The sequence below is a fragment of the Dendrobates tinctorius genome, unplaced genomic scaffold (genome assembly GCF_039654945.1).
Source record: "Dendrobates tinctorius isolate UK_male_01 unplaced genomic scaffold, ASM3965494v1 ptg000020l, whole genome shotgun sequence".
Classification (NCBI taxonomy): domain Eukaryota; kingdom Metazoa; phylum Chordata; class Amphibia; order Anura; family Dendrobatidae; genus Dendrobates; species Dendrobates tinctorius.
In genome coordinates this window covers 33983276-33995619 of record NW_027361688.1, presented here as the reverse complement: position 1 = coordinate 33995619, position 12344 = coordinate 33983276, and the positions used below count along the sequence as shown (strand labels likewise).

At 45.8% G+C, this 12344-nt stretch overlaps 1 protein-coding gene across 8 annotated transcripts in view; it reads left to right on the top strand.

Annotated features, from left to right (window-relative positions):
* The first annotated feature begins 6456 nt into the window (after positions 1–6456).
* Positions 6457–12344, top strand: part of TCOF1 (treacle ribosome biogenesis factor 1) — a 146793-nt gene continuing 140905 nt past the window's right edge. For all 8 annotated transcript variants that reach the window (XM_073567977.1, XM_073567982.1, XM_073567981.1 and 5 more), the window contains exons 1-3: positions 6457–6650; positions 11606–11658; positions 12121–12224. In XM_073567977.1, the coding sequence (XP_073424078.1) occupies positions 6549–6650; positions 11606–11658; positions 12121–12224 (259 nt within the window). In that variant the 5' untranslated portion in view covers positions 6457–6548. The remainder of the gene's footprint in view (positions 6651–11605; positions 11659–12120; positions 12225–12344) is intronic.

Sequence of the window (12344 nt, the reverse complement as noted above, 5' to 3'; positions counted from 1 at the left end):
TCAATGTCCCAGCGATCCCACCAACGATCCGACGTGGATGGGATCGCTGGGACATAGCTAATCGCTGGTGAGCTGTCACATAGACAGACCCACCAGCGATCAGGACCAGCGAGCAAGCTGGTTTCCAATGTAAACAGCGAGTATCTAAGAGCTGCGTGGTTCTTAGATATCCGCTGTTTACATTGGAAACCAGCTCCCAGTGTCGCTGATCGCTGGTCTCTCGCTGCCACACGCAGCGATGCGTGCTGGCCAACGGGAGACCAACAATCAAAAATGGCCCAGGACGTTCCAGCACAATCAGCGATACCCGGCAGGGGGGCCGGTCGCTGATCCGTGTCACGCACAGCAATATCGCTGGCGAGATCGCTGTAGTGTCAAAAAATCAGCGATCTCACTGGCGATCTCACTGTGTGTGACGGGGCCTTTAGATTATACTCACCGGGGGGCAGTCCGGTCTCGGTCCGATGGGTGTTGCGGTCCAGCGCCTCCCATCTTCATACGATGCCGTTCTCTTCTTCCCTTCCTGTTGTGGCTCTGGCGCATGCGCACTGCTCTGCCCTGTTGAGGGCAGAGCAGAATACTGCAGTGCGCAGGCGCCAAACCTCTCCCGGCGCCTGTGCACTGCAGCAGTGCGCCTGCGCCGGAGCCACGACAGGAAGGGAAGAAGGGGACGTCATCGCATGAAGATGGGAGGCGCCAGACCGGACGGCAACACCCATCGGACCGGACGTCGGGGTGAGTATAATATAACTCTTTTTTCTTATCTTTCAGTTTACATCGGGGGCTTATCTACATACAGCATTACAGAATGCCTTTGAAGTCAAGTCAGTTAGAGTCAAGGAGCTGAAGTGACACTGAAGCCAGTCTGTAAAACCAGCTCGTGTCTGGAAGAGGTCAAGCCAGGGAGGTCAGTGAGTGAGTCTCTGTGGAAGTGACAGCCAGAGTGTGGGAGCTGTACCAAGAGTCAAGTGAGCTACTAGCCTAGTACACGTACAGGATCACCAGTGCCGTAAAGGGGTGAACTATAAAGAAGTCAACAGTTACCTTCGTGGGCTGAAGTCAGTCGCAGAAAGAGGGGTCGAAGTGCCGTGTTCACCGTGTTCGATTGCTTGTGTGGTCCACCCTTGTGTAACAGAAGAAGAAGTGTTGTGCTGCTGTAGAAGACGATGTACTATTGGTATCGTGTTAAGATTCCTGATGGCATTTTGTATGTGCTGTGTCCTGAAGAAAATAAAGTTGAACTGTTTAAGTTGTTTCCAGCCTCTGCCTACAGTCATTTGAACCTCAAAGGTGAGCAGCATACCAGGGATGGAACAGCCTCCAGCACAGTGAGTACTGGAGCGGCTGAGGAGGTTATCCCCGGGGCCGTGTTATTACAGGTACATGAGCCTGAAACAGCTTCATCAATATGTGAAACTGTTCCTGAAGGTAATATGTGAGCCTGAAGCCACTCCAGCGGTACCTGAGCCTGACACTGCTCTGGCGGTAACTGAACCCTGAAGCCGCATCGGCTGTACCTGATCTCTCAAGCCGCACCAGCAGCACCTGAACCCTGAAGCCGCACTGGTGGTACCTGAACCCTGAAGCTGCATCAGTGGTACCTGTACCCTGAAACCACATGGGTGGTACCTAAACCCTGAACCAGCACCAGTGTCTGCCCTGTTTAGCGTTCCAGAGTCTGTACTGTTGGAGCCTGATCCATTATTCGAATCCTATCCGAAACCTGTCCTGCCTGTGACTCCGAGTCAGTGTCCGTTCTGCCCAGTGACTCAGAATCTGTGTTGTCTGAACAGAGGCTGATTTCTGTCCTGCCAGTGACTCCGAGCCTGTGTCCATTTCTGAAATTCTGACCCCTTAGGTCAGCAGCTGCAGTATCAGGGACTGCCTAGGAGTAGTATCTGGTGACTATAACTCCACCCACCATCAGGTGATCTAATCAAAACCAGGTTGCCACTTAGCTATGTCCCTTCTAGGTAAGCCTGCACCCATGGCACAGTGGGCCCACGATCCATGTGTGAAACACAAAAAATCAAATCTAAAAGTTGCCAGGTACAAAATAGGATAAAGGATACATCTGATAGATCAGAGTAATAATAATAATAATAATAAATTTTATTTTTATAGCGCCGACATATTCCGCAGCACTTTACATTTCAGAGGGGATTTGTACAGACAATAGACATTACAGCATAACAATAATCACATACAGTAGATTATAACAAATACCAAGAGGAATGAGGGCCCTGCTCGCAAGCTTACAGTCTATGAGGAAAGAGGTAGACACGAAAGGTGGGTGGTAACAGTTGCACTGATTGTATGGACCAGCCATAATGTTAAGTGTGTAACAGTACAAACACAGAGGGCTAATGGATGCATAAAGCATGTGGGAACATGATGCGGGGAATCTGGTTATGGTAAAACTTTTGGCTGTGCCACACAGGGATAGGTTAGGTTAATGTGTTGAGGTGATAGGCCAGTCTGAAAAAATGCGTTTTCAGGGCACGCTTAAAATTGTGGGGATTGGGGACTAATCGCATTGACCTGGGAAGTGCATTCCAAAGAATTGGCGCAGCACGTGTAAAGTCTTGGAGACGGGAGTGAGAGGTTCTGACTATTGAGGATACTAACCTCAGGTCATCAACAGAACGGAGGGCGCGGGTAGGATGGTATACTGAAACAAGGGAGGAGATGTAGGGTGGTGCTGAGCTATGTAGGGCTTTGTGGGTGAGGGTAATAAGTTTATACTGAATTCTGGAGTGGATGGGTAGCCAGTGTAATGACTGGCACAAGGTAGAGGCATCGGTGTAACGATTGGTGAGGAATATGATCCTGGCTGCAGCATTCAAGACAGATTGGAGAGGGGAGAGTTTGGTAAGAGGGAGACCGATTAGAAGAGAGTTACAATAGTCGAGACGAGAATGAATAAGAGAAACAGTAAGAGTTTTTGCGGAGTCAAAAGTAAGAAAAGGTCGAATTCTAGAAATGTTTTTGAGGTGCAGATGACAAGCGCGAGCCAGTGATCGAATGTGGGGGGCAAAGGAAAGCTCGGAATCAAGTATGACCCCAAGACAGCGGGCCTGTTGCTGGGGAGTAATAGTGGAACCACACACAGAAATGGCAATGTCGGGTATAGGTACATTAGTAGAGGGAGGAAACACAAGGACTTCAGTCTTTGACAGGTTCAGTTTCAGATATAGTGAGGACATGATGTTAGACACAGCGTTTAGACAATCGCTGGTGTTTTCTAGAAAGGCTGGCGTGATGTCAGGAGAAGAAGCGTATAATTGGGTGTCATCAGCATAGAGATGGTACTGGAAACCAAATCTACTGATTGTTTGACCAATAGGGGCAGTGTACAAGGAGAAGAGGAGGGGGCCTAGAACCGATCCTTGGGGGACCCCAACAGTAAGGGTAAGGTGAGAGGAGGAGGAACCAGCAAAAGAGACAGTAAAGGAGCGGTCAGAGAGATAGGAGGAGAACCAGGAGAGAACGGTGTCCTTGAGGACAATGGAATGGAGCATAGTGAGGAGGAGCTGATGATCCACAGTGTCGAATGCTGCAGAGAGATCCAAGAGAATTAGCATGGAGTAATGACCATTTGATTTAGCTGTTATCAGATCATTAGAGACTTTAGTGAGGGCAGTTTCAGTGGAGTGTAAAGAGAGGAAACCGGATTGGAGAGGGTCGAGAACAGAGTACCCTGGCAATGGCTGCTTGTTGCATTGATTTTAATGAAGAGGTGTCTATTAATGATGAGCGAGTATACTCGTTGCTCGGGTGTCCTCCGAGTATTTTGGCGTGCTTGAAGATTTAGTGTATGATTTGCAGCTGCTAGACAGGCTGAATACATATGAGGAATGCCTGTTTGTTAGGGAATCACCACATGTATTCAGGCTGTCTAGCAGCCGTCACTCATGCAGCTGAGGCGACAAACACTGAATCTCCGAGCACGCCAAAATACTCAGAGATCACCCGAGCATTAAAGTGTTAATGTTTTACTTAAAATAGTAACTTTTTTAATGGTATAAAATATGAAAAATGTTTTTTAAAAGTTTTGATGGTTTCCAGCTTTAAACACTAAATTTGCCATGAAAACCTAGTGTAGTGCTACCTCGCATTACGACTGCAGTAAATGTGGGTGTGGTCTGGTCACGTGTCTGACGTCTTCTCCACATTTTGGGCGTTTGCAAAAGAATAAGGGAGGATGAAGTTTAGGACCACAGTGAGGAGACGTTACTGGTGATTGCAAAGTGATCCTGAGACGAGGACAATGTCACAGAGGACGTCCGGCCGTGCCAATTCTATTAGATGGTGCTGCTCGCTGCATCCTGGGATTAGATCCGCGGACTGTATCACATGCTGGGATTAGATACACGGAGTGTATCTGTCACACAGGATGGGATTAGATACACGGAGTCTATCACACAGGATTGGGTTGGATACAGTGAGTGTATCACAAAGGATAGAATTAAATACACGGCGTGTACCACAGGATGGAAATAGATACAGGGTTCAGTGTAGTGTATCACATGATGAGATTAGATACAGGGCTTGGCGAAGTGCATCACATGATAGGATTAGATACAGGGCTCAGCAGAGTGTATCACATGATGGGATTTAATGCAGGGCTCAGCATAATGTATCACATGATGGGATTAGATACAGGGCTCAGAGGAATGTATCACATGATGGGATTAGATACAGGGCTCAGAGGAATGTATCACATGATGGGAATGGATGCATGGCTCAGCGGAGTGTATCACACATGATGAGATTGTGATGAGATGTGTGATGCAGTGTGCTGGGCCATTGAATCTCATTCCATCCCATCATTCATGCTGTGAGGCTTCACAGGAATCACAAGTATGTGATTATCCCTGTAGACTGTGAGCCCTTGCGGGCAGGGTCCTCTCTCCTTCTGTACTTGTGTGTCCCTTGTCTTACACGTTTACTATACTTATCTATATTTCCCCTTTTCACGTGTAAAGCGCCATGGAATAAATGGCGCTATATAAATGCATAATAATAATAATTTGCATACACTCGGTCACATGCCGACTAGATGGTCGCAGCCTCACTCAATGCAAGTGTATGGAGCAAGGCTGAAAACAGTCTAGTTGGAATGTGGCCAGGAGTATGCAAATGAGCGCCAGAAGATCCTCACAGACAGCACTTCACACCTGATGTGAGGATTCACAAGTCTGCAGTCACATCCAGTCACATGGGGCCACTGTAAACTTGTACCCTAAGACCGGACAACCCCTTTTAGGCTATGTGCCCACGTAGCGTTTTAAAACGCTCACTAAAAACTGGACTCCTTCCCAGAAATCGCGCGGTTTTTTCCGTGCGATTTCACCGCGATTATGATCGCGATTTTGCCGCGATTTTCGCGTGCGTTATTCAAGCACTTTCCAAGCGATTTGAAGCATTGCTTGGAAAGTGATTGACAGGTTGGTCACACTCGTCAAACATAGTGTTTGACAAGTGTGAGCAGGTTTTTACTATTGAGGCCGCCTATGCGGCATCAATAGTAAAAGATAGGATGTTAAAATGCTAAAAAAATAATAAAAAAATCGGTGTATATTTACCTTCCGATGTCCCGTGCTGCATTCCCGGGCCACAGCGTTCCCAGTAATGCCTTGCGAGACCTGTGATGACGTAGTCTCGCGTTGCTATAGCGATCTCGCGAGACCGCTAGAGTCACACGAGACTACGTCATCACAGGGCCTTGCCGCAAGGCATTACTGGGAACGCTGTGGCCCGGGAAGGCAGCGCGGGACGTCGGAAGGTAAATATACACCGATTTTTTATTCTTTTTTTACAGGGGTATGGTACCCAGGGCCTGGAGGACAGTCTCCTCTCCTCCACACCGTGGGTACCAACCGCACATGAGACGCTTAACTTCGCGCATGGTGGACATAGCCACATGCGGTAAGTCAGCGATTCTCATGCGTTCCTATGGGTGCGGAATCGCGGCAATTCTTTTCGATTCCACACAAAAGAATGAGCATGCTGCGATTTTTTCCGCGATGCGATTCCGCCGCGGAAAAAAGCGCAGCATTAGCACAGCATGTGCGGAATACCATAGGAATGCATGGGGGGCGTTCTGTACACGATTTTTAAATGTTTTTGCGCCGAAAATCGCAGCAAAAACGCTTAAAAATCGCATCGTGGGCACACATAAGCAACACTCCAGCAGCAAGTTCCCTGCCCCTAGTGTTATACAGGAAAGACAGCTGTGATTACTGGAGTCTCCTTTGCAGACATTGTTACTCGGTGTCAGTGCACCTTATGTTCGTAAATTTGGTGCAAAATGGGTTTTATTTTCACCCCATACCGCGGACAGACCAGGACAGCCGCACTACGGGCTACAGCTCAGTGCCGGGAACAATGTCAGTTGTGTTGGTTGTTTGTTCACATAAAGTTTCTTCAAAAGAAATGGACGCGCAGCCGTCCCACAATGCACCTGGAGAGCGGAACCCGGAAGTAACGTTACAGGAAGCACGTGGTGGCTGAGAGGAGGCAGAGCTGCAGTCAGTGTCAGCACCATGGCGAAGCGCAGCACAGCGCTGCTGGCGCTCATATACAATCACCTCCTGCAGCACGGACTGTCAGAGACGGCCAGGAAGCTGCAGCAGGAGAGCGGAGAGGTGAGGGAGCCATGTGTCCGTGGTCATATTCTGCACAGCCCTGTGTGGAGACAGGCTGGGGGGGTGGAGACTTTGGGTACATAGACTATAGTCCTCCTGGTGTCTTAAACTTTTTTTTAAATGTATCAATTTTTTTGTATTTTTACATTTTTCCTGTGAATTGGGTGCAGTGTTGGTCTCGCCTCCACATTAAGGCTCCATTCACTCCAGAGACTTTTAGGCTATGTGCACATGCTGCGGTTTTTGCTGCGGTTTTGGCCGCAGCAGAACTGCAGCAGTTCTGCAGTGTACAGTAGTATGTTTTCCTATGGGATTAACATTCTGCTGTGCACACGCTGCGGTTTTTAACTGCGGAAAAGCTGCGGTTTTAAATCCACAGAAACAATTGTCCAGGTGGCAAACCGCAGGTATTTTACCTGAGGTTTTACCTGCGATTCTGCAGATAAAAACTCGCAGGTGAATCTGCAGTGCCTTACAGTGTCGGTGTTCATACATCCTACCAGAATGCTGGCACACCTGTCCAGTATTACGGATGTGTCCCGCAGGGCTGTGGAGTCGGAGTCGTGGAGACGGAGTCGGTGCTCATTTTGGTGGAGTCGGAGTTGGAGTCGGTATAAAATGGACCGACTCCGATTCCTAAAATATATAATAAATTGGGTACAGTAATTCAATGCAGGATGTGCTGAATATTTTTTCATAGGAGTTTGGGAAAGTTATGAAATGTCCTATAAATGGCTGTTATATTCCTGATCTAAGGCTACATTCACACACAGCGTTTTTCCTGTGTTTTTTGAGGATACGTTTTTCAGCTGCAAAAGCTGATCATCTTTTTAAAAAACTGCATCACCTGAAAGGTTTTTGAGCTCATAGATAATGTTTTCAATAGCAAAAGCAGATTAGAAATCTGCTCTATCTATCCATTTATCCATATCTGTCTATCCATATCGTATCTGTACCAAAAAGAATGAAAACCGGGTAGTACACCAATATATATTCTGTTCTATCTAAATATCTTGATTATTGGATCATAAAAATGATTAAATGTCTGAGGTTCACATTGTACTACAATAAATTTTTCACTTAAATATAAGCAATATGTGTGGGAGTCGGTGTAAGGGAAATTGAGGAGTCGGAGTCGCAGGTTTGGCTTACCGACTCCACAGCCCTGGTGTCCCGTTCATGCCTGCCGGGGGGGGGGTGCAGGAGCGTGTCCTGTTATAGTGAATAAGACTCTCGACTCTGCACAGTAACTGCGGACGCTCATGTGCAGCATTAGTGATGAGCGAACGTGCTGGGATAAGGTGTTATCTGAGCATGCTCGGGTGCTAACCGAGTGACTTTGGCATGCTTGAATAATATGCTCAGAGTCCCCGCACCTACCTGTCTCGTGGCCATTCGACAGCCGCAGCATATGCAAGGATCACCTGTTAGTTCAGCAAACCTTATCCAAGCATGTTGGCTAATCATCATCACTGACCCCTTAATACTCAAGTGACCAGTGCTGGATATTCCCTTTTTAAAGGGGTATTCCCTTCTCCAAGATCCTATTCCAATATGTAGTAGGTGAGATAATAGCAAATACCTCCATTTAGAACTGTAGTATGGGTCTTCTAAATCGCTTTCCTGCTTACCCCATGTGCAGGGCATTGCCATTGCTTGGGGTATCTGTGGTTACGACCACTAATGGATAACTGTCACTAATCAGGGCTGTGGAGTCGGTAAACCAAACCTCCAACTCCTCAATTTCCATGACTCCAACTCCACCAAAATGGGCTCCGACACCACAGCCCTGGTCACTGTGAGTGGTCATAACCATGGAAACCCAAGCTACTGCAATGCCCTGCAAATGGGGTACACGACATAGCAAATCAGAAGAACTATGCTACATTTACAAGATACAGTTGTGGGAGTAACAACATAACACTCAATGAGCTACGACATGTTGGGACTATCTAAACTTTAGGAGCTAATGTACAAGTTAATTATTGCAGTTTTTGGTTTTTTTTTCTCATTTTCTGTCTTGTCTTGCAGCATTCACTGCTGTGTTTTGCTCCAAACTCTTGAAAGTGGAGCTAATAGGTTCATGAATTTTTGCACAAAGATAAAAATTGTCTTTATTTTTGCCTTTTCACCTTTTTTATGCTAGTTTTTAGCTCAAACGTTTTGTAAAATGGTGTAAAAATAACTGGAGTACACTTGTGACTTGTTTTCGAATAGCCGCAAACTGTGACTCAGCCGAAAGCATCTGGAAACCCTAAACCCTGCGCACAATGGTGAACATAAAAAAAAGATAAAATAAAAAGTAACACACAAATGGATCAGACTTTAAAAAGATGCAAATTAAAAGAATAAGGCAAAAAAGAAAAATGCACACTCAAACAGGTGCAAATGCATTAATGAATCAGCCCCTTTATGTTAGGAGGATACAGTGGATTGCAAATGTATTCACCCCCATGGGATGTTTCGTGTTTTTGATACCTCTTATTCTGGAATTTTACCTTTTTTTTTTTTTTAGGGTCAGTTCATGTAAAGAACAGTCCTACAACTGTCAATATTTAGTTTACTTTTTATTGTGACACAAAAAGCATAGGACAAAATAAAACTGCAGTGTGCATAACTATTCACCCCCCTCTAGAGTTAGAGCCGCCTTTTGTGGCAGTCACAGCTGTAAGTTGCTTTGGATGAATCTCTACCAGCTTTCCACATCTTGCCACTGGGACTTGTGCCCATTCCCCAAGGTAAAACAAATCCAGCTCGTTCAAGTTAGGCCTCTTTCACACTTCAGTTTTTTACAATCAGTCACAATCCGCCAGGTTTTGAAAAAAACGGATCCTCAATTTTCGTTTGAGGATCCGTTTTTTTTCTCCATTGACTCATTAATGGCGGATTGTGATGGATTGCTGTCCGTTGCATCCGGTTTTTTTTTGAGGATCCGCCAAAAGTTGCTGTCCGTCACCATCCTCAAAGATTTCAAAACGGAGCTTGCAACGTTTTTTTTCTGGCGGATCCTCCAGACACTCATTTAACCCAAAATTCTTTCTGGGTGCCGGACAAAAAAAAAATCTCTCCCTCTCCTGCGATTCCTTTAAAATTCTTCATTTTGCGGATCCGTCAAAAAACGGATGGGTGGCATCCGTTGTCATCAGTTCTAAAACGGATCCAGCATCCGTCCTTTTGGCGGTTTTTGACTGATGCAAAAAACTGAAGTGTGAAAGAGGCCTTAGATGTTTCCACTGGTGAACAGCAGGCGTCAAGTCTGACCACAGATCCTTGATTGGATTAAGGTCTGGGCTTTGACTAGGCCACTGCAAAACATTTACATGTTTCCCCTTAAACCACTGAGTGTTGCTTTAGTAGTTTGCTTTGGGTCATTGTCTTGTTAAAATGTGAATCTCCATCCCAGCCTCAAATCACTGACAGACTGAAACAGGTTTTGCTCAAGAATATCCCTGTATTTTGCACCATCCATCTTCCCTTCGATTTGGGCCATTTTTCCTGTCCCTGCTGCCAAATAACATCCTCACAGCATGATGCTGTCACCACCATGTTTCACTGTGGGGATGGAGTTTATGGTGTGATGAGCTGTGTTGGTTTGGCACCAGACATGGTGGCCAAAAAGTTCAATTTTGGTCTCATCTGACCACAGCACCTTCCTCCATTTATTTAGTGAGTCTCCCACATGTCTTTTGGGGCTTTTTCTGCCCACTTTTCCATAAAGGCCACCTGTATGTAGTGTATTTTTGTTGTATGGACTCCAGTCTCTGCTTGGGAACTCTTTAGCTCCTTCAGGGTTACCTTTTGGTCTCCGTGCTGCCTCTCTGATTAATGCCCTCCTTGCCCGGGCTGACTTTTTGTGGGCGAGCCTCTCGGCAGGTTTGTTGTGGTACCATGTTCTTTCCATTTGGTGCAATCATTAGAGATTGGGATATTTTTTATAACCCAACCCTGACTTGTTCTTCTCAACAACTTGAAGTCAAACCAAGTATGTTGGGGATGTCCATGATAAGGAAGCAGTCCTGGGACCAGGGAGAGGAGCCCCATGCGTATCGCTGCAGAGGCAGCTTCGTCAGGGGAAGTGTCAGACATCTTTGGTTTGACTGCCTGACTGCTCTTTCTAGGTGATATATGCCGATTCCCTATAGCCCACACTGGTGCTCTTGCAGCAGCTATTACCCATTTATTTTGTTTTAGCCCCACTAATAGGCTGTCATACCTTGGGCTGTTTACCGTCATTATATTTCTCTTCTTGGCTCCCACATTACATGCATATATATTGTATACACTCCTTCTCATTCCAGCACTCGTTTTTCCCCACGTGCTTATGATTTTTTCATGTTGGGCCCAACGTTTTGCATGCACTTTATCACCGTTCTTGGGGGGACGCCCACCTACTGTTACTGATATTGTTTAATAATGTGTATACTGCATACCTTGTGTTGATTCTTTTGTCTGAGTCGCCCTAGCAGGAAAGGTCCCATTTATATACAACACTGAATATAGACCCCTATGGTATGTTCGTGAGTTTGTTCATCTGTGTCACAGTTCATACTGATTCATATGTTGACTATTTATCCAAGGGATGTGATTGTGTTGTTTCATATGGTTTTAAATGTTTTTAATCATCTTGGGTGTTTGTCTGTCCTTAATAAAGTATGTTGATATTTTTTCTCATCCAGGAGTGCACTATGTTCTTGCATTGACTTTTTCTCCCTCCCTTTTTTTTTTTTTTTTATTTTTATTTTTTTTACCACAATGAATACATATTGTCACATTGCAACCTGATTGTTGCCCAAGCACAGCACACCAGTTATAAGAAGTCCTGCAGATTCCACACTTTACAGCTTGGTCACAACACATCCACTTATCCCCATGCGTCCCGGCCACAAGACGAGGTGATAAGTGTCGCTTGTTTGAGAACTAAATTACTTTTTTTTTTTTCTCCTTTCTCTCTACAGAATTTTAATTCGCACAAGAAGACGCTTGAAAAGATATACAAGCACTGGAATAAGTAAGTCATCCATCATCCTTCCCTGTAAAATATGAGGGGTCCAAGACCATGACATAGTGCTGACGCTGTACACTCAGAAGGATATGCGTACCATGGAGGTCAGACCTGGTTCAGCTGCGGCCCAGACCAGGTTGCTCTTGCTCTTACTGGATGGGTGAGCCCTTTTTATTCATCATGCTGACAATCTACTTTAAAGTTATGGGGAAGGACAGCAGTCAGACCCCCACCGATGAGCGAGTTATCGCCTATTCTACAGGCAAATGATGGCTTCTAAAGATGGGACGAGTCTGTGCACATGTGCATTTCTGCGCCGAGGAGATGAAGCAGCCATTATAGTAATGGGTGGGAGATGGGGGGGGGGGGGTCTTGTTTGGTAATGGGGGGTGTAACAACATGTGACAGATTATTATGATGCTGTGAACCACAATACAATATTAATATGATTTGTTTTCTTATTCCCAGAGAAAGCAAGAAGAAGAAGAGCAAAAAAAAGAATGATGCACAGAGCAAGAAGACCTGCCAGCAGGATCCCGTCGGCACCGAAGCCTCTGGGGACAAGGGTGATGGTAAGAAGGGGGCAAATATTTTGTGGGAATCATTGTTGAATGTGATAGATTAGCGTCAACTTATTGACCTTAAAGCACCACTCCGGTGTTTGTTTTTGTTTTTTTATTTCACCTCCGGAG